This window comes from Mya arenaria, chromosome 8, assembly GCF_026914265.1.
Source record: "Mya arenaria isolate MELC-2E11 chromosome 8, ASM2691426v1".
Lineage (NCBI taxonomy): Eukaryota > Metazoa > Mollusca > Bivalvia > Myida > Myidae > Mya > Mya arenaria.
In genome coordinates, this window is record NC_069129.1 from 35,298,916 (window position 1) to 35,322,756 (window position 23,841).

Below are 23,841 nucleotides of genomic sequence, written 5' to 3' on the forward strand. Positions count from 1 at the left end.
CCCTTGCAGTTATGCCCCATTAAGGGTCATTCAATGCGCATCAAAAGTGCCCTTTTCAAATACTGATTGGAGCACGGGTATACTATAAAGTTAGATTAATAAACAAAAATTCTCTTACTATTATTCTAGATTTTTCTAGAATGAAATGTTGATTAATACAGTTGATCCTAATAAAACACTGGGATTGTATTTTTTTAATTTAAGTTTTGTTGTATAGATAAGCATGTACCTTTCAATGCCATCTTATGACAGATGAGAATTATAATTTATGAAGAAAGACCAAGTATTTAGAAAAACACGGACAATGACACTTGAAGATCTGATTTTGACTCTTGAAAATCAGATCTCAAGTCATTGACTCTTGGGTTTTAGACCTTGTTGAAAGCCCCGAAGTTCACTTAAATGTACATAAAATGTTTGGTCCTGCAAAACCTGGTCCAGTCCTGCAATGTAGACTGTATTGCAGAACCTCGTGTCCTGCAATGTGATAGTGACTTTCGTACAGGCTGGCGGAACACCTAAGCTTAGCTAAAGCACTTCGAAATTTTCTTATTTTTACATTATTTAAGTATGGTGCATGTCTTTAATCCGTGTTCAAATTCTGAATAGGCTAAGTTTATGATATTCCTTGTCCAATCTTGGGTGTATTGGTCTTTAAGTCTTTGCACAATGTTGGTCAAGAATATATTTTCAATTGGGACCAGTTAATCTATCCATACATAACTATACCCCATCACATTTGATATATATATGTTTAACCCATGTTGTCCAGTTGCTATGCCCCAATTCGTCCATATATTTGAGCATATTATAAACAATCTTATCATTTGGCATATATGTAGTATCTTGAGCCAATAGTTTATTACTTTTTTCATAGTTTTTATATACATCTGAAATCTTCCACAATCACCAAGAACTGCTATGTTTGTTGTTTTCTGAGGGACACACATATATCTTTTACACGCGTATATTTGGACAGATTAAATTGTGTTACATTTTTAGCTCAACTATTCAAAGAATAGGTGGGCTATACTACTCACCCCAGCGTCGGCATCAGTGTCCGGTTAAAGTTTTAGGGCAAATTGGGATTTTCACTTATAAGTCGAATACCCTACATTCAATTGACTTAATACTTCACGCAGTTGTTCAGGGCCATCACATGATAAGGTTAGATAACTCCATATAATTCTTTACACAGATTATGGCCCCTGATTGACTATGGAACTTAGGTTAAAGTTTTAGGGCAAGTTGGAATATTTATTAATAACTTCTATATCCTTTGTTCAATTGACTTAATACTTCACACAGTTGTTCAGGACCATCACACAATGAGGTTACATAACTCCATATTATTCTTTACACAGATTATGGCCCCTGATTGACTATGGAACTTAGGTTTAAGTTTTAGGGCAAGTTGGAATATTTATTAATAACTTCTATATCCTTTGTTCAATTGACTTAATACTTCACACAGTTGTTCAGGACCATCGCACAATGAGGTTACATAACTCCATATTATCCTAAATACAAGTTATGGCCCCTGATTGACTTTTAGGGCAGGTTAAAGTTTTAGGGCAAGTTAGGATTTTCACTTAAAACTCCAATACCATTCATTCAATTGACTTAATACTTCACACAAATGTTCAGAGCCATCACATAATGAGGTTAGATAACTCCATATTATCTTTTATACAAATTATGGCCCCTGATTGACTATGGAACTTAGGTGAAATTTTTAGGGCAGGTTGGGATATTGTTTAATAACTTCTATACCCTTCATTCAATTGACTTAATACTTCACACAATTGTTCAGGTCCATCACCCAATGAGGTTACATAACTCCATATCCTGCAAGTTATGGCCCCTGATTGACTTAGGTTAAAGTTTGAGGCAAGTAAAAGTTAAGGGCAAGTTGGGATTTTAATAAAAAAACTTCTAAAAAAACTTCTTTACCGTTCATTAAATGACTTTATAAAATTTAAAATTATTTACGACCATCTTACAACAAGAAACATAATTCAGTTTTAAGCCTAAATACAAATTATGTCCCTTGATTTTTTTTTTGATTTTTTTTTTTAATTTCCTTTGAAAGGCATATTTGTATATTCTTAAACACATTTTCATAATGGGAAATCAAGTTATTTGAATGACTTGCGTCATTGTTTGGGCGGGCTGGTGGGAGGGCAGCATCAAAGTCACCTTATGTATAGAATAATTTTAGTTAGGTTTGACATAAAGAGACCAAACTTGGTATTATTACATCGTTATTGTATTCTAAGTCAAAGTGGCGTAGTCGAGTGCGCTGTCTTACGACGGCTCTTGTTCAGTACCCCATAATTCTGAACAATATGTTAATATTGGCGCTATTTTTGTATCAAAAATCTTAAAATACGGTTTTTGATTAAGTTGACCAAATTTGTATAGTTTTGATAGCAACAAAATAAGTACTGGCTTCCCAGTAGTTGTCGGTTCATTTGCCATTCTTGGAAATGATAGTTGTTGTGAAAGGAAAACACCAACATATGGCAAGCCGTTTATAACTTCCAGTTGTTCGTTATTAAAGTACCACTTTTCAGTCTTCGAAAGTTTGCCCCCATTTTTGTAGACCATGACTTTTGTTTTCTTAGTATTGACTGTAAGGTTAAACTCCTGTATAAAATCTGATAGTTTATGAAGTATCCTTTGAAGGCCTTCTACAGTGTCAGCCATTTAAGCTAAATTGTCTGCGAATAGTAGGCATAATATTTCTCGCCAATCAGGGAAGAGCTGAATCCCTTTGAGTTCGCTATTCTCTATTTGTTTAACAAACTAATCAAGGCATCACCTTGACCCCTGGGGTAAAGTCCAGGGATTTTTTCTTTCAGCTATTCTCACCCCTGAGAAGGACAAATTCTTGTCAGGCTAGAAGTTGATTTAAATGATTTACATTTTATTTTACCTTCTGCTCCAAAGTATTCAAATTACATAGTGATTTATGAACATGACATAACAACTTTGAAATAAAAAAACCTGAATGAATTTTAGCATGTAATGACGACCAGTATATAAACATATTAAATGCAGTATGAACATTTTCTTCTGCTACATATACATAATCGTACCTTTTTTATAATTCAGTGAGCTGAAGAGGAGACAGAAAGAAGAAAAGAAACTGAAGGAAAAGGCTGATAAGTTAGCTGCCCTGAAAGCGCTGGAGACACAAGGAGAAGGAAAGAAGAAAGAGGCCAAGCAAAGTGATGAGGATATTGATCCAAATGTGGGTGAAGTAGAATTGAATTATGTTAATGTTCTTGTTCTGATAATTACTATCCTCATGTGTACATTTAAAAAAAGCTCAACAATGCTTTAACTCTAATGCTTATCAATGTTACTTGAAAGACACTGTGTATCTTCCCTCTAAATCCGAAGATGATATAATATATCTACAAACTACCAAGCTCTGATAGTACACAAAACTAGCTGTATGTTTGATATTAGAATGACATACGTTATAAGGGTGGGCAGACAGGAAGCGTCAAACTCTTGCCTACGAAACTGAATAACTAAAGTTAGGGTTTACATATCTTGACCAAACTGCACAGTAAAACTGCGGTCGTTCGAACAGGCCGTCGTTCGAAAACGGGCTGTCACTCGAGGTCGAAGCTTAGTCCCATCCACTATTCCTTCTAATATCATATAAAATATACTGACGCTTAATAAGTCAAGGAGTTGAACACAGTTGTTGGTCATACACAATACACAAATCATGCACAAAAGTCCTAATTTCACACATGTTCCCAAAAACATGTTCCAAAATAAACAAATAATTGGCAGGTGTCAATTTTTTCACAAGTTGTAAAAATTGCAATGACAGATGAAAGGGAATTTAAAAAGGTGTGAAAACTTTATTATCACTGTATACGCACGACCGTCAAAACTTGATAAGGGCATCTGAGAAGATAATTGTGAAAAGTTAATGACGAGAATTTAATCATATTCTAATGCAGTGACCTTTAATGGTAAAATAATTTTAAATCTTGTACGAGTGATAACTCAACAATGCCAAGACCTATGGTCATCAAACTTGATATGGAAGTTGGGACTGACCAGTAGAAGACCCCTATTGTTTTTGGGGGTCAATGGGCCAAAGGTTAAGGTCATAGTGACCTTGAATGGTAAAAGGTTGTCCGAGTGATAACGCGACAATGCAATAACCCATGGCCCTCAAACTTAAATTGGAGGTTGGGCCTGACCAGTAGATGACCCCTATTGATTTAAGGGTTCATTGGGTCACAGTGACCTTGAATGGTAAAAGGTTGTCTGAGTGATAACTCAACAATGCCTGCACCCATGGCCCTCAAACTTGACTTGGAGGTTGGGCCTGACCAGTAGATGACCCCTATTGATATTAGGGGTCAAAGGTCAAGGTCACAGTGACCTTGAAAGCAAACTGAACAATTCCTGGACCTCATACTTGATATAAAGGTTGGGCCTGACCAGAAAATGACTCCTATTGTTTCTGGGGTCATTGAACCAAAGGTCAAGGTCACAGTGACCTTAAATGGTAAAAGGTTGTCCGATTGATGACTCTACAATGCCTGCACCCATGGCCCTCAAACTTGACTTGGAGGTTGGGCCTGACCAGTAGATGACTCCTATTGATTTTAGGGGTCATTGGGCCAAATATGAAGGTCACAGTGACCTTGAATGATAAAAGGTTGTCTGAGTGATAACTCTACAATGCCTGCACCCATGGCCCTCAAACTTGACTTGGGAGTTTGGGCCTGACCAGTAGATGACCCCTATTGATTTTAGGGTTCAAAGGTCAAGGTCACAGTGACCTTGAAAGAAAACTCAACAATTCCTGGACCTATGGTCCTCAAACTTAATAGGAAGGTTGGACCTGACCAGTAGATGACCCCTAATGACTTTTGGGGTCACCGGTCCAAAGGTCAAGGTCACAGTAACTTTTAACCCCGTTGCATCCGACGTGTAGATGACCCCTTATGATTTTAGGGGTCATCGAGTCAAAGGTCAAGGTCAAAGTGAACTTGAACGAAAAGAGCTTATCTGTGTGATAACTTGACAATGCCTGCACCCATGGCCCTCAAACTTGACATTTTGATTTTTGGTGACCAGCTGATGACTCATACGGATTTTGAGGACATAGAGTCAAAGGTCATGGTCATAACACACTCTATCCTCACACTTTGATTGGTCATAATCTTAAAACTGCCTCAACGGCATCCAATGTCAGTGACAAAATCAGCTGTCATTAGGACCAAGCATATTTCATTCAATTGTCCATATAATCCTGACAATGTGGCGCTCAGGGGGAGCATAATGTTTGACAAACATCTCTTGTTGGTTTTTCTTTTACCTTTTCACATTAAGTATGATGGTTTTTGAACTTATGAGCGATTTCCACAATGCAATACATAATGGGTGCCGAAAGAAACTGACAACTTCAAATTTTGAAAATACTTTGTACAGTGTGTGTATACCATGTGATAAATTATGTCATATATGCTACGTCGGAAGGCAACATTTTGCTTAAAATGAAGACTTGAATCAAAGATAACCTCGCTTTTACAACACCATTTTAAATGAAACAAAGGGCAGTCTATGCCGCTTAAAGAGCCCCGCATTTGTTTTATTACCGAAATTTGATAAAGTCATTAGTTTCATCCCACAAATTTCGACAAACCTGTTTCCAAAATAATTTTTGACAGTGCTCCGTCAGACGGCCGTACTTGCTGCTAAGGTCACAAATCCGAACACTTTTTGAGGTTTTTCACAATTATCTTGGAGAGTTTTTGTTGTAGCTAAGTTAAAATTCCGTATAAAACATCTTTGGTTCATGTGAAAACAGCTGTCAAAGTACAGATTCACGAATTCATTAATTTTATGTCAAAAATCGTTCATCTTATAGGCAGTAAATCACCTTTAAATTTATGCTATGGAGGGCACAAATACCGAACACTTGAAAAGCGCAAATACATGGTCATACAATTATAATTAATAAGTATGCTATATTATATAAACACTTAGCTGCCAAGTTATTTATTGTTTCCGATGTTTTTCAAAACATGAAATTCAAATGTAAAGCGTGATTTCTATTTATAAATATCATAAATGTAGGTCAACATAACTGCAAAACCTAAAGATGCGCATGCCCCCTCTGACGTCATTCCCCGTGTGCTACATTTTGATCTTTAAGCTATAAACATTGAATGGCATTTTTAGCTCGACTATTCGAAGAATAAGGAGAGCTATATACTACTCACCCAAGCGTAGGCGTCACCCCTTGGTTAAGGTTTTGCGTGCAAGCACACATAGGTTAATATCTGAGCAACTACTTGAGGTATTGCATTGAGACTTTATACAATGGTACTCAACCATCCAACCTACTTAATTAACCAAGTTAGATTACTCTAGTTTGCATTTAATGCAAATAATTGCCCTTTATTATTTGACTTAGAAATTCTGGTTAAGGTTTTGCGTGCAAGCACACATAGGTTAATATCTCAGCAACTGCTTGAGGTATTGCATTGAGACTTGATACAATGGTACTCAACCATCCAATCTACTTAAATAACCAAATAAGATAACTCTAGTTTGCATTAAATTCAAATAATGGCCCCTTTTTTATTTGACATAGAAATTCTGGTTAAGGTTTTGCATGTAACCACTTTTAAGGCAATACCTCAGCGAATACATCACATATTGCATTGAAACTTTACACACAGGCTCCAAACCATTTAACCTTCTTATTTAATCCAGTAAGATAACTCTATCTTTCATATTATATAATTTTTGCCCATTTATTATGCGACTTAGAAATTCTGGTTAAGGTCTTGCATGTTAGCACACATATGATAATATCTCAGCAACTACTTGATGTATTGCATTGAGACTTTATATAATGGTATTCAACCACCCAACCTAATTGAATAACCAAGTTAGATAACTGTGTTTTGCAAATAATGGCCCTTTATTATGTAACCACATTTATGTTAATATCTCCACACATCATGTATTGCATTGAAATCTAATCTAACAGTGATCCATGCATGTTTCGCCAAAACTTTTCTATCCTTACACTGAAAAGCGGCGGAATAGTCGAGCGCGCTGTCTCTGTGACAGCTCTTGTTTAAGAAAAAAAGTCAACAAAACAAGATGAAACTTCGCAAATGTGACCAAGGCAAGCCTTTGTATTGATCTAGATCATTGAATAATCGATCACAGTTAGCTGGTGTTCGGGATTTGTGCCCTGTTCGGAAATGTACCGTCAACCAGTATTGTGAAAAGGTTTGTCGAAGTGTTTAAAGAAACTAAACTCTCAATCAAACTCTGGTTAAAGACCAAAGGCAGGGCTCCTTAAGCGTTGTAGACTGCGCATTGTTTCATTTAAAATGGTGAAGAAATAGTGAAGTTATCTTTGTTTAGTGTCTTTTTTCAAATCGAAATATTGCCCTCCGACGTAGCATTTATGACGCAATTTATCACGCGGTATACACACACTGATTGTAAGACATTTCATAACAGACTATAATGGAAACTTGGGTCGTTTGAAACATTGTAAACTGAATAAATTTAGTAAGGGTTGACATATCTTGACTAAACTTGGTATTTAGGAAGTTTTTATGGAGGCCTTTCATGGGATTGTGTCTGGGGCCCATTGGGTCAAGGTCAAGGTCACTGTTACTAAAAATAGAAAAACAGTTAAAACTGAATAAAATAAGTTAGGGTCGACAAAACTTGGTATTTAGGAAAAGTTTATGGAGACCTAACATGGGATTGCGTTTGGGGCCCCTTGGGACAAGGTCAAGATCACTGTTTCTAAAATAGAAAAACGGTTGAAACTGAATAACTTTAGTTAGGGCTGGCATATCTTAACTTAACATGGTATTTAGGAAAAGTTAAGGAGACCTTTCATTGTATTGTGTTTGGGGTCCCTGGAGTCAAGGTCAAGGTCACTGTTTCTAAAAATAGAAGAATGGTTGAAACTGAATCAAACAATGAAGGCTGAAGTTCTTCTGTCAATCAAATCAAATCTGGTTTCGTTGCATTGTGGCCTTTCTTGTTTTAAATTGTTTTTATGATAATTGATTATAGGAAAAAAGCTTTGACTGAACAACAACAGAAATATAAAATGTTTTCTTCAGTTTTTGTTTTAATCTTACTTTGTTAGTTGAGTAAAATATTGATTTCCATTGAGTCTTAACACACTTCTTGTCGTCTGGTTTATGGTATATTTGAAAAAAGCTTTCAGAAAAATGAAAACCCTGTCATCTATTACTCAGGAATACTTCAAACTGAGATCAAGAGCAGTAGCCAAGCTGAAGTCTGACAATGACAATCCATACCCACACAAGTTCCAGGTGGGAATATCTATTGTGGAGTTCATGGAGAAATATAGAAGTTGTGCAGATGGAACTATACTTGAAGACACTACAGTTAGTGTTTCAGGTTTGGCAGATATTTTCAAATTTCCTACTTTAAGAAGAAAAGTTATTTCAGGGCATCATTTTTGTAACAATTAATGATTGTCCTTTATTATGCCCCCCTTCGAAGAAGAGAGGTATATTGCTTTGCACATGTCGGTCGGTTGGTCGGTCGGTAGACCAAAGCTTGTCAGAGTGTTTACTTAACTATTCTTTGACGTATGGTCACCAAACTTGAATGAAGGTTGGGCATGACCAGTAGATGATTGATTATAGGGGTCAAAGGTCAAGGTCACAGTGACCTTTAATGGTGAAAGCATGTCCTAGTGATAACTCAACAATGCCTAGACCAATGGTCTTCAAACTTGACATGGAGGCTGGGCCTGACCAGTAGGTCAAAGGTCAAGGTAACAGTGACCTTGAATGATAAAAGCTTGTCCTAGTGATAACTCGACAATGCATGCATCCATGGCCCTCAAACTTGACATGGGGGTTGGGCCTGACCTGTAGATGACCCCTTTTGATTTAAGGGGTCATTGACTCAAAGGTCACAGTGACCTTGAACGCAAAAAGCTTGTCTGTGTGATAACTTGACAACGCCTGCACCCATGACCCTCAAACTTGACAATTAGGATTTGGGTGACCAGTTGATGACTCCTATGGCTTTTGAGGTCAAAGGTCATGGTCATAACTCATATTCATCATTAAATTTACACGTCATATTTACTTATTCCCTGCTGCGAAGACGATACATTTTTATATGCAAATATCAGTCATCATCTGAACATGATTAAAAACTGTACCTAATATCCTCTCACTTTGAATGGTCATAATCTTATAACTGCCTCAAAGGCATCCAATGTCAATGACAAATCAGCTGTCATTTCGGTCCATGAATATTTCATTCAATTGTCCAAATAATCCTGACAACATGGCGCTCAGGGGTAGGGCTGTAATGAGTACCCGAGTAATCGCGAGTTAAAGCAAAATATTCAACACAAATACTTGCCAGTGCTAAGATCGTTGGATCGCGATTCAAGTGCAAAATTTAATAATAGAATGAAACAAAATGATTAAATTCAATTCAAGCAAATATTGTGGCTGTTTAAAAAAAATAATAATGCATTGTTTATCTGAAATACGTTACACTGACGCAACCGGAAGTTAATTCATACAGAGCTAGCATTCAATTCAGTGTGCGGTGTTCGAATGGAGAATGCTTCTTGTCAAGGTTTTAAGGGAATATAATGTTTTAAAAAGAATACAAATATAGAAATAAGAAATAAAAGTCGAAGGGCATAAAAGAAATTAAAAAGAGAAGGTCTTCAATAGTAAAATAAAATGCGAAACTTATGTACAACTATCATTTATTTTCGTCTGCAATTCAAAGTCAACGCCATGTCAACAAAAACATCAAATCCAGCACTATTTAGAAATGACCCAGCATCCTATTTTTCTAAAATCTGGAAATATTTCAGGTTTGATGTAAAGGCTGACAAAAAAAGAGAAAACTAAACAAAAATAAAGCTTTTGTCATACTTCAATTATTCATTTACTTTCAAAATATGTATTGCTTTATAACCAAGTGAATCGTGAAACGATTCGTGGATCGCAAGTCAAATATCGCGATTAGAATCAGATCGCCTTTTGTCTGGCGATACACAGCCCTACTCGGGGGGGGGGGGGGGGGGGGGGGGGGGGGGGGGCCAACAGAAAGGTACAATGTTTATATCTATCTAAAAGGCACCTTTGTTTAATCAAATCAGTTTTCCGTCCGTCAGTCCCCATGATTTCCAATCACTAACTGAAGAACACTCTGGCCAAGAGACCACAAACATGATTTTGATGTAATGGGTCGGAGGCCAAGGTTGTGCTTAGTTGACCTTCAGCTGAAATGCCTAACCAATTTCAGTAACAGAAAATGGCTATAAAATCAATCCAAATTTCTTTGATTTTTAGCCCACCTGAGCACGAAGTGCTTAAGGTGAGCTATTGTGATCGCCCTGTGTCCGACGTCCGTCGTCAACAATTTGACTGTTAACATTCTAGAGGTCACAATTTGGGCACTATCTTAATGAAACTTGGTCAGAATGTAACCCTCAATAAAATCTTGGATGAGTTTGATATTGGGTCATCTGGGGTTAAAAACTAGGTCACAAGGTCAAATTAAAGGAAAAGCTGGTTAACACTATAGAGGTCACATTTATGACTGTATCTTCAGGAAACTTGGTCAGAATGTTAATATTAATACTCTCTAGGTCAAGTTCAATTCTGGGTCATGTGTGGTCAAAAACTAGGTCACTAGGTCAAATTGAAGGAAAATCTTGTTAACACTCTAGAGGTCTCATTTATGACTGTATCTTCATGGAAGTTGGTCAGATTGTTTATATTAATAATCTTTAAGTCTAGTTTAAATCTGGGTCATCTGCGGTCAAAAACTAGGTCACCAGGTCAAATCATAGGAAAGCTTGTTAGCACTCGAGAGGTCACATTTATGACTGTATGTTCATGAAACCTAGTCAGAATGTTCATATTAATTAGCTTTTGGCCAAGTTCAAATCTGGATCATGTGCGGTTAAAAACTAGGTCACCAGGTCAAATTAAAGGAAAAGCTTGTTAACAATGTTTATATTAATTACCTCTAGGCCAAGTTCGAATCTGGATCATATGCCGTCAAAAACTAGGTCACCAGGTCAAATTTAAGGAAAAGCTTGTTAACACTTTAGAGGTCACATTTATAAATGTTTCTTTATGAAAGTTGGTCAGAATGTTTATATTTATAATCTCTAAGTCAAGTTTAAATCTGGGTCATGTGCGGTCAAAATCTAGGTCATTAGGTCAAATCATAGGAAAAGCTTGTTAGCACTCTAGAGGTCACATTTATGACTGTATGTCCATGAAACTTAGTCAGAATGTTTATATTGATTAGCTCTAGGCCAAGTTTGAATCTGGGTCATGTGCGGTCAAAAACTAGGTCACCAGGTCAAATAATAGGAAAAGTATTTTAACACTCTAGAGGCCACATTTATGACCATATGTTCATGGTACTTGATCAGAATGTTATTGTTGATGATCTTTATTGGATCAGGCGAGCGATTCAGGGCCCTCTTGTTTTTGTTTTTTTTTTCGGTCAAAAATAGCCGGTAGAAAAATAGATAATCAATTGACTGACGTGACCATGGCAGCTGCTTATTGGCTACAATGATCATTCGATATCTGTTTATTGGCGTACAAAACACATAGATCACTGGATACACAATTAAACAAATTATGTGTTTGCAGCTATTCATTTAAGTACTGTTGAAGTTGGTCTGTTTGTCATATAACAAATTGATTATGCTGCTGATCATAACATGAAATTATGCTACATGTATACTTTAGGATACTTACAACATCTTACAATGTGGAAGAAAGTGAAAGAATGCACAACCTGGTCGAAATGGAATCTGAGAGTTAGAAACGCAAGCAGACCAAAAATGAGAATCGGGGAAAAAGTTAAAGACAGAATGGCATGACAAAATCATCCGGCTAGATGCAGCACAAAGCAATGAATAAATATCATAAGATAAAACACATTATATTAATCTTTATTTCCATTCAACAACTCAACATTTTTTTCACATGGTGTTTATGGGCGGAGATTGATATTTGCCATTTTCGCAACGTTTTGTTTCGGTAAATTTGGAAAATATTGGTTACAATAGGGCCAAATTATATAAACAGGGTTGACAGATTTTCAAAATTTCAACAGCCCTGACTACAAATATGTTTGTTCTTTTACAGGGCGAATTCATTCTAGAAGAGAAAGTGGACACAAGTTGATCTTTTATGACTTACGAGCAGAGGCTGTTAAAATACAGATCATGGCCAATGCAAAGTGAGAATATTTGTAAATAGACAATCATGGCTGTCTTTCAGCTATAGGGGAATGGGACTAGAAAGACAACCCTATGAAGAAGTTTCACATGTTACATATTTTCACTAATACTTAATACTTCTAAATATATGTTTATGTATACATGATTTTTTTAAGGTAAGCCATCCATCATTAGGATGCAAAGATGTGTTTAAGCATTTTAGATTTCAACATCCAGATTATTTCTATAGTTAATTTATATTGAATAACAATTATATTTGCATGGATGACATTTTTGAGTTACACCATAATGACGCCCCTTTAGTATCAAATGATATATTAATTGCAGATAATAAAACAAAATTTTACTATGATTATTTAACAATTTATTAATTTGTTTCTTAAACAACATAAGGCCACACCAAATTAATGTTTTATTCCTCAGATTTTTGTCAGTTTTCATAAAAACCGAAGCGAGCGAAGAGCGAAAAATATATTTTTCTTTATATTCAATATAAATAAGAAAGATTGTTCAAAATAATTGCCCTTAAACCCATTTTAATGCCATCATGAACTGGACCTCTAATGGACATTGGGAAAATGTCGTAATACATACTATTTATTCATCCGTGTTTAGTACAAACATTATATGGATAAGTCTTAATTTCTTAAATATAATTAAAACATACTTTAATATGACCATCATTCATAATAATTAATAACCCTCTTTTAGTAACAAGTTTGAAACGACTTATATAAATCTACCTGAATCAGTTTAACATCATGTGCAACTGTATTTAGACATAACTAAGGATTGATTTTGGATTTGTAAAAAAATGATCACTTAACACAGGCATTATCAAACATCAGACTCCATATAACATAGACTAAATTTTGTTTTTATTATCACAGGAAATGCAATGACATGTGCTTATTAAAACAAAAAGAACAATGGTATTTTTCAGAGTACAAAAAGAACAATGGTATTTTCAGAGTACTTTTTTGGGTTATTTAGATGTTTTTATGCACAAGCCAATTGCATATGCCCCCCCCCCTTAGACCGGAATAGCGGGGACTTTGACTTCCGGTCTCTCAAAACCCGGGTAAAATACCCGACCTGCAGGGACACACTGCTGGTAAAATCCCTGCTAAATGGCCCCGAAAACCTATGTGAGGCCCATTCCCGACTATTTTCAATATGAAGACAAAACCACATTCACTAGGCACTGCGGGGCCACCTGAAAGGTAAAAACACAGCCCATTGCCTCTGCTGTCCCCGTTATACCCCTGGAACAAGGGCGAGGGGTGGGCGGGGCAGTGATTACAATTGACAAGTGCATTACAATCCCGAATTATGCTGCAAATAAAAACAAAATATTAGGTGATAAACCTAGGCTTACTTATGTTGAGGTATATCCAGACCAATGTTTATATCGCTATTTGTGAAAAGATATTTGTTCAAAACTGTTGTTTTATCAGAATTTGATCAAAAAATGAGCTTGATACATTAATTTCGACCAAACAATGAATCATGTTCCAGGTCAATTGACCTATCATCTTCAGCATCGTCGTAACGAGGTAAAATTTTGGTCCCTTTTATTATGACTTAAATAAAATAGTACTAAATTGATCATTCAGATTTCCATTCAAAACGAGTCACTAATTACGCAAAATAATCGCTACCAGTCTCAGATACACATGCTTTATTGCATAATGATTGCTTTAAATAATGATCCTTTAGTGCATGAGACAATCAACAATGACTTCAGGCATGCTCAAAACATATTTATTGTCAAAAATAAGATTTAATTTCCAAACTTCGAGCCACATTGTTTATACCGGAAGCCGCCATTTTGATTGAATTTATTGAAACCCATGCTAAACCGATCGATATACAGTATAAAAACACTACGCATCGGTAACTTCCCTCGTCAAAAACACGAAAACTAGTGTAGAAAAATTATACTTGATTATTTTTAGCCTTTTAATAAATTATTACCTGAAAAAAACTGCTTAGCAAACAAAATGGAGGTGCCGGCGCACAAAAAAATGAAAATATTTTTTTTACATTTTCAAAAAAATAGGAGCAGTAAATCCGCGGAACGAAATATCAATTTGGTGTGGCCTAATGGCTATATAAGAAAAAAATCTGGGTGAAAACTTTAGAAATTCTGTATTAAACTGTGTATAGGACGCTAGGGTAGACAGGACGTAGGCAAAAAGTATTTGAAATATCAGTTAAAAAATCTGAAGGACACAGTGAAAAGATGTCAAAATCAGCAGCCACCACATTTCTTGTGATTCTTGATTATTGAATCGTGAAAATGGCAAAGGTTATTAAAAAGAACAGCACATGTATATAAATAATTAAGTACAGTCGAAACTTGTTGGCTCGATATCTCATGGCTCGATATCCTCGTTGGCTCGAACCAAATTAAAAGGACCGATTTTTATTTACTCTTTGTTTTTATAAATTTCGATAGGATGGCTCGATATCTTGAGGGTCGATATTTCTCCACGCTCGAAGTCGTTTTCGCGGTTCCAAACAAGAATTTCACACTTTGATTTGTTTGTTGGTCGATGTCATTTTCGTGGGTTCAGTTAAGAATCTCACACCTTGATTTGTTTGATTGGCTTCATTTAGCACAAGGCGCTAATCGATTAAAATTGCTTGACTGATATTATAATTATTATCGAATTTAAATGGTTTAACAGTTTGAATAAACATGCCATCACTTTAAGTTCTGTCTCTAATTGTTATCCATCCCTAAATTACTATGCATTTTGATATAACTTTAAAGCTATGTTTGTGTTTGCATAAATGTATTTTTATTATAAATAAAAAAAAAAAAATTATATTTTCTAATAATCGAATAAGTCATATTACGAAATTTAGGGTGCGTAACTATGCCCAATAAATACTCTTCCTTCTCTTGCGGGGATAGCGTAGCCAATAACAAACGAGGTAAATAAGACTTTATGTAACAAATGAAAAAATAGCATTCTGTAAACAATCCCGCTTGGCTCGATATTCTCGAGGCTCGAAGTACTTTGCCCGGTCCCTAGAATATCGAGCCATCGAGTTTCGACTGTATATTAAAATAACAATAAAAAAAAAATCACCAAGGCCTTGTAGGCCAGCCTTGGTGATCCTGAGGGCGAAGGATCCTTTGAGCCAGTTCTGGTTATCTTTCTCCTTAAGGATGTCTTTGTACAAAGCCATTTGTGTTCAAAGGATCACTCGCCCTCAGGATCACCAAGGCTGGCCTACGAGGCCTTGTTGAGTTTTTTTTATTGTTATTTTAATACACTTTATTATATATATATGTCAGATGTTGTGGAACTCAGATAGCCACGGGGGGAGACATCTGTTTTTGATTTCAAAAACTGTCGTGTTTATTATTATTGTAATACAGAATAATACTACGTTAAATCTATCGTACAATGTCGAAAATTTAAAATAATGAACTACATTTATTTGTACTCGCTGAGTGATGCTTATCGTATCCAATGCCACTGCCGATATAACTATATCCATCAATCGATGTGAGTTACGTCCCTTTGAAGTTGAAACTAAATAAACAAACACCTTTTCTACTATTTATTTCTCTATTAAAGCAACTTTGGCCATAAATGGACTCCAAATTTAATTCAGGGGCATATTGCCCTATACACAGTATAATACTGTATTCAAACTTAACATTTTGAAACTTCACCAGTAGCTTTTGTAAGCTTGACTATTCGAAGAATAAGGAGGCCTTACTACTTGCCCCGGCATCAGCCAGTTCAAGTTTTAGGGCAAGTTGGCATTTTCGCTTATAACTCCATTACCCTCCGTTCAATTCACTTAATACTTCTCATAGTTGCTCACGACCATTACATGAGGCTACGTAACTCCATATTATCCTAAATACAAATTATTGCCCCTAATTGACATAGGAAATTTGATTAAAGTTTTAGGGGACATTGTGTCACATTAAAGTTAAAAAATTGTGTAAGGTTAAAGTTTAAGGGCAAGTTGGCATTTTTACTAATTACTTCTATGCCCTACATTCAATTGACTTAATAATTCACACTTTTATTGAAAACCATCTAACAATTAGGTTACATTAACACCATTTCATCCTAAATGCAAGTTATGGCTCTTGATTGACTTAGGAACTTAAAGTCAAGGTTAAAGTTTTAGGGCACATTGTGTCCGGTTAAAGTTCAAGGGCAAGTTGGGATCTTCTTCTATACCCTTCATTCAATTGACATAATACTTACCACAGTTGTTTAGGGCCATCACACAATTAGGTTACATAACTCCATATTAACCCTAAATACAAATTATGGCCCTTGATTGACTGAGTTTTTTTTTTTATTAGCTCGACTATTCGAAGATTAAGGATAGCTATACTACTCACCCAAGTGTCTGTGTCAGGGTCACACCTTGGTCAAGGTTTTGCATGAAAGCACCTTTTGGTCAATATCTCAGCAAATGCATCATGTATTGCATTGAAACTTTAGATATGTATTCCCAACTATCTAACCTACTTAATTAATCAAGTTAGATAACAATAATTTTAATATAATGCAAATTATGCCTTTATTATTTGACTTAGAAATTCTGGTTAAGGTTTTGCATGTTAGGACACATAGGTTAATATCCCAGCAACTACTTGATGTATTGCATTGAGACTTCATACAATGGTACTCAACCATCCAACCTACCTAAATGATCAAGTTAGATAACTCTATTTTGCATAAACTGCAAATTATGGCTTTTTATTATTTGACTTTAAATTCTGGTTAAGGTTTTGCATGTTACCACATTTAAGTCAATATCTCAGTTAATACACCATGTGTTGCATTGAAACTTGAGGCAAGTGTTCCCAACTATCCAACTTACTTAATTAATCAAGTAAGATAACTCTATCTTAAATATAATGCAAACTATCGCCCTTTATTATTTGACTTAGAAATTCTGGTTTAGGTTTTGCATGTAAGCACTCATAGGTTAATATCTCAGCAACTACTTGATGTATTGTTTTGAGACTTTATATAACACTACTCAACCATCCAACCTACTTGAATAACCAAGTTAGATTACTGTGTTTTGCAAGTGATGGCCCTTAATTATTCAACTTAGAAATTTTGGTTAAGGTTTTGCATGTAACCACACTTGAGTTAATATCTCAGCAAATACATCATGTATTGCATTGAAGCTTTATACATGTGCTCCCAACCATTCAACCTTCTTAATTAATCAAGTAAGGTAACTCTATCTTGCATATGATATAAATTTTGCCCCCTTGACTTAGAATTATGGTTAAGGTTTTGCATGTAAGCACATGTAAGTCAATAACTCAGCACTTTATTATTTGACTTAGAAATTCTGGATAAGGTTTTGCATTTAATCTTATTTTACAGTGATCCATGCATGTTTCACTAAAATTTAGCAATTCTTATCTTAAAAACGGCGTAATAGTTGGGTGCACTGTCCCTTTGACAGCTCTCGTTTTATTTTTTATTGCTTTTGATCGGCACATTTTTAGTACATTTTTAACTACCGGGTAGGTTTTTACAAAGTGAAACCGGGTTATTAATTGGGAAGTTGGTTTGTAGGTAGAACTTGCTTGGCTTTGCTTTTGAGGATGTCAAGGTCACTGTAACTCGAAAGTAGAAAAAAAGTTTCCGCAAAATAACTTCAGTAAGGATTGATAGATAGTAGTGAAAGTTTGTGTGTATGTAGCTAATGTGAAGAGCCAGCTTGGGATTGCTTTTGGGGGGGGGATCAAGGTCAGTGCTACTTTAAATAGAAAAAATGGTTTTAGCCCAACAACTATAGTTGATGGAAACTAAACACATAAAGATACTTAATTAGAGGGATTTTCAGTTACTTCTCTTTTTGATAATAGTAAAGATAAAGGCTGCTACTTTTCCTCATCATACTAATGCATGAAATTAATTGGCTATAATTTCTGATTGTCCATATTAAAAACTTGTTTAGTCCTACAGCGGTGTTTCTAGTTCTTCAATAGGATGCAAATAAATAGCTCGCGAAGTTGCCAGTAGTATTGTTCAATTTTAACTCTTGGGAAATGGGTATTTACAGTGGTCGAAATTAGCACAAGCCTGCAAGCCCTTTACTGGTAAATTCTTGATTTTATATTGTTGGGCTTGTTGGAATTTGTTGATGGCAAGCACTAGTTTAAAGATTTGGTCTTATTCAACCACTAGTCTAATTTCAATGACTGTGAATATCATGTTAGTTTTTATTACTTGACATTATCGAGATGATTTTAAATTGACAGATTTTACGCATCTGATGATGAGTTCCAAGCAATGACAGAGAAAGTGAAGAGAGGAGACATTGTCGGAGTTGAGGGCCACCCAGGCAAGTAATTTCTTGTAGACGGCCCGAGAAAATTGTGAGCTACCATTATCGAATGGTCAGATAAATGTAGGATAAATAAATGGAATTGAAATAGGCTTCTATTTGTTTATAAATGTATTAAGTGCAGTAGCATATATATGTAAATCTTGTAAAATCTTAAAAAGGTAGGTGTATGTCAGATTCACATAACTTGTTTTTCACATATCATTTATTTGTACATACTGGTGTGAAACAAATAAAAATAACGGATTTCTTTAAAAAGAAATGAACTTGTTGATGTAGATGTGTGCGTTCATGGACAATTGTGTTAATTGATTTTTGGTGAAATATATAAAAATGATTGCCATTAATTATTTAAGTTAAATGCAAGTTGTGTTATATGCTTTATATGTACTTTTCATTGCTTTTGAGAAATTGCCAAAAAAGTATGAACATGTATGCATCTATTGTATTTTTATTTTAATATCAATTTTGGAATTAAGTTATTTTAACATCATTGTATTTATATTTCTTTACATGTAAATAATTTATGTCATTTAATTTCATTCTTTCACTGACAGACACCCTCTAAAATACATCATATACAGTACATTGTTGTTGTGGACATAATATATGTCATACATATAAATATGTAACAGAATTACTGTGATGCAGTATTTAAAAGATGAGTTTTATATTTGAAGATTGTTAATATCTTGTATGTCTTATAACCAGGAAAGACAAAAAAAGGGGAGCTAAGCATTGTACCAAAGAGAGTGGTCCTGCTCTCACCGTGTTTACATCAGCTGCCATCATTACATTTTGGTGTCAAAGATAAGGTTTGTACCTGAACACTCCAAATTACACTTTACATTGCCTGATGCGAGACTTTCAAATAAAAACAAGGGATAAAAGTTAATTGTGTTGAAGTTCATTCAATGTACAGTTTTTAGTGTTCTTAATGGGTATTCCCAGATACATGTACAAGTACTGTAGGACATGTTTGTGGATGATAGATGTAGTGACTGTGTACTTATCAGTAAATAATTAACATGTAAAACTGAAGAAATTGTCCAAAAAATAATTGTACTGAATGATTAGATGATTTCTGTTTTAAAATGTTACATCTTTGATTTCAGGAAACTCGGTTTAGACAACGGTACTTAGATTTGATCATAAATGAAGCAACCAGGAACAAGTTTATAGTGCGGGCAAAGATTATTAACTACTTGAGAAGATTTATGGATCAACTTGGATTTTTGGAGGTAATAAATCTTCTATAAATGTATGTTATTATGCTTTTGTTAAGCCAGGGTATTGGTTGATGCTCTTTGAACAGTACAATTTTACATGATGTCTTGTTTGTCAGATATACTGATGCAATAAATTTAATTCTGAATTACACAGTCGCAAGCACTAGCCCAACTTAGTTGATTTAGTGTCATATCGATGGCCTCACTTCAAAATGCTGAAGCTGCATTTTTTCTGTTTCGGAATCACTAAAAGCTAGGGATGGCAACGAGTACCAAAGTACTTGATCAATCATCCGAGTACCAAGTCACTATTCGAGTACTCAAAAAAAACCCCTTTTTTTTTTATAAAATTCACCAAATACTCCATTTACAGACGTAAGTATCAGATCTGGCGCATTTCCAAGAAGACAATTTACGGTCCCTCTAATCCCCGCTGTGTACACAATTGACCCTAATAAATTAATTGACAGTTGTTGTGAGAGTTGCAAACAGTCAACAAAGGGCCCTAATTTGCAAATAGCACTGATGTCTGAATTAGCGAAGTTTTGATAGAGGTACATCTCCTACACAATTGTATTATTTTACAGAGAGTTTTCACCATACTATGGATATTGACGAGTGAATTAGTTACAACCATTATGGGGAGTGATTCCTGAAAGGGCATATTTTCTTGCAATAATTATCACAATTGATTGTTGGATATCTTGATTCAGGAATTATGCATATTCATGAGGTAAACAACAATATAACAGTTTGAAAAACTATCATTCTAAATATTGTTTCGTAGAGTTGACAACTAAACAAATTTATGAATAATTTTCGTTCATTGTAATTCTGAATGTTGTTGATTATTGAGAGGTAGTCTCGATCATCTAGACGCTCGGATATGATCCCAGTTTTACTTCCCATTTATATTGTAGTACATATGTCAATCGGAACACCTCGGCCAGTATCCAACTGGAATTGGCCCGAGTTGTTGCGATAGGTACATATGTATGTATAAAATTAAATGAAAAGGACAAATTAAAAGCATGAAACAACATTTGTTTTCTTTTTATTGATTTTCCTGTTAAGGTACATAAATACAGTCTTATTTATACATTGAAATGGCCAATAGTACGACCAATGCACTAAGTACATGAACAACAAACACAAACTTGTCTTTCCCGAAAATCAACTGAAGATCTGAGTAATCGAGTACCCGAATACTTGATCGGAAGATTGTCCAAGTTACCGAGTACCAATTTCACTACCCGTTTCCATCCCTACTAGAGCAGCAATGATTGGACATCTCACAGAGAAGCAAAAATGCCGTTACTTCAGCATTTTGTAAAAAAAATGTGTGATCAAATTACCAAGATTAAATACTAAAAACTAGGCTACTGAAAACATGGGATTTTCTAGCTTCGACATTTGGAAGTGAGGCCATCGATATTGATATACAATATCGTAGTACCAACTATTTCAATCCTAATGATCATATTTAGTTTAGTTCATACTAATTACTTTTAGTGCAATTTTTGCAAAATCTGACAGCTTATAGAATCTCTCTGAAATCCATTCCCTGGCCACCAGTTCTGTTATTTATTTGTAAAGACCATAAAAAGTACACCTGGTGTGATGGAGTCAACAACCATCAGGGTGAGCGGTGTGGACACCTTCACTGTCACCTTTATGATATTTGCAGGTTGAGACACCGATGATGAACATGATCCCAGGTGGGGCGACAGCCAAACCCTTCATCACCCACCATAACGACCTCAACATGGATCTCTACATGAGAGTTGCCCCTGAACTCTACCTCAAGGTCAGGAGAAAAGTTCAATGTTTGTTGTACAATGGCCTAGTCAATACAGAAACTGAAAATTCATAAAAACATTAGGAATAAGAAGAAATGATTCACATTTCTAGAACTTAGTTTAAACATTATATTTTTTACGATTGTGAAGAGAATTGTGATAGCTTATACTAAGTCACTCTTGGTGGCACAATGCGTGAGAACCTGAAGCACATAGGTTGTATATACTGTTAATGTCTGATTAGGGGTTAAAGCTTCAACAAATACCTGGAAACTCTGTTTACATCATTCAGTATTGTACTGTTAGAATTTTGAATAAAAAAAAACATCTCTAATAATTGTAACTTGTTTATTGCAGATGTTGGTAGTTGGAGGTTTGGATCGTGTGTATGAGATAGGGCGACAGTTCCGTAACGAGGGTATAGACCTTACCCATAATCCTGAGTTTACGACCATGGAGTTCTACATGGCATATGCTGATTACAATGATCTTATGTCCATCACAGAAACTATGCTTTCAGGTTTGTGGAAAATAAAATGTATCTAGAACTTCCAATGAAATTTTTTTAACCCGACTATTCGAAGCAGTAGGAGAGATATACTACTCACCCTGGCGTCGGGGTCACACCTTGGTTCAGGTTTTGCATGTAACCATCTTTAAGTCACTATTGCAGCTTATACATCATGTATTGCATTGAAAACTTTAGACATTTTTTCCCAACTATAAAAACTACCTCAGCAACTATGTCACGATTGATTTGAGACTTCATACAACAGAACACAACCATAAAACCTACTTAATTCATCAAGTTAGATAACTCTATTCTGCATATAATGAAAAGATGAAAATTGACGGGGCTTCCATTTGAGGAAGTTTGGAAGTATAATACTCCAAAATAATGGGTTAAAACTTCCAAAATTGGGTCCTTGGACTTAACACTTTATTTCTGCTCAATAACTACCGTAAATGACTGGGTATAAGACGATAGGGGGTATTAGACGCAGGGAAAAAAATCTGTGAAAAGTCTGAGAACTTTGCTTTTTATATGTAAGTTTGATTATTGTTCAATTCAATTTATTATTCAAAATAATATTGAATACCGTAATTCACAAGAGTTCGGACACCATAAATTATTTTTTTCGCTCTCCGAATACATAGAAAATTATCATTTTTACATTTTATTTACATGTTTGTTTAACCTGCCTTTTTTCTTCATGTTTCCTTTTTACCACTTATTAATTCATCAGTAGTTATCAATGGTCATAAACTTATTTATTATGCCTATAAGTGTAAATCCTTCATCAAGTTAATTAAAACACCATTTTATACATGCATTGAACTGAATAAACACATTCTATCGGCTTCTGATCAAAGAGTCACACTGTGTGACGTCACATAACTTACAGTTATACCCACGAAGATCTCGTGGAGAGCATGGACATTGCTATGCAGGATTAATGTACAACTGTACGATTATTGCTTCATATAGTCTATAAGTGTGGTACAAGTTTGAAAGTTTATTGGCAGATCGTTTTACAAACATGTCATGTAGATGTTTTCTTTATCCCTTGATTGCCCTTGTTGTTTGTTTAATCCTCAAATAAGTATATCACACTTCCTTTTCAACAGGCAATAAATCGTTTAGGATGGGTAGTAACTAATTAAATTGTCACAGTGGTGTATACGGTTAGGTAATCTAGCCAGGCATTGTAAAGATAAAAATCAATAATCTTCGTCTGTGGAACTTGGTAACTATGAAAGTTATGATTGATGTCCTTTGGGTGTCCGAAAATTAGGTACGCAAAATAAATTATTTTGGGAAATAATTATGGGTGTTCAAATATTTAGAGTGTCTGAACTCTTAGGTGAATTACGGTAACTTTAATCGAAAAATATTTTTGTTGAAATTATAAACGTCTAAACGATATACCGTATCCCGATCTTTAACTGCCATTTTAACCCGTATATACTCGATCAATATGATGCGAGTAACATCCCTTTCTACATAAATCTAAACAAACTCTCGGCTTGAAATTGACCTCAGAAAAAAAGTCCAAAAAATTGTTACTGGGTATTATACGCAGGCATATTTTTGCATCAAAATCTGAGGGAAAAAAGGGCGTCTAATACCCAGTCATTTACGGTAAAG

At 35.2% G+C, this 23,841-nt stretch overlaps 1 protein-coding gene across 2 annotated transcripts in view; it reads left to right on the plus strand.

Annotated features, from left to right (window-relative positions):
* Positions 1 to 23,841, plus strand: part of LOC128243046 (lysine--tRNA ligase-like) — a 62,102-nt gene that overhangs the window by 22,731 nt on the left and 15,530 nt on the right. For both annotated transcript variants that reach the window (XM_052960537.1, XM_052960536.1), the window contains exons 2-9: positions 3,118 to 3,256; positions 8,286 to 8,451; positions 12,210 to 12,303; positions 18,579 to 18,661; positions 19,376 to 19,479; positions 19,780 to 19,905; positions 21,581 to 21,700; positions 22,050 to 22,212. In XM_052960537.1, coding sequence (XP_052816497.1) covers positions 3,118 to 3,256; positions 8,286 to 8,451; positions 12,210 to 12,303; positions 18,579 to 18,661; positions 19,376 to 19,479; positions 19,780 to 19,905; positions 21,581 to 21,700; positions 22,050 to 22,212 — 995 coding nt within the window. The remainder of the gene's footprint in view (positions 1 to 3,117; positions 3,257 to 8,285; positions 8,452 to 12,209; positions 12,304 to 18,578; positions 18,662 to 19,375; positions 19,480 to 19,779; positions 19,906 to 21,580; positions 21,701 to 22,049; positions 22,213 to 23,841) is intronic.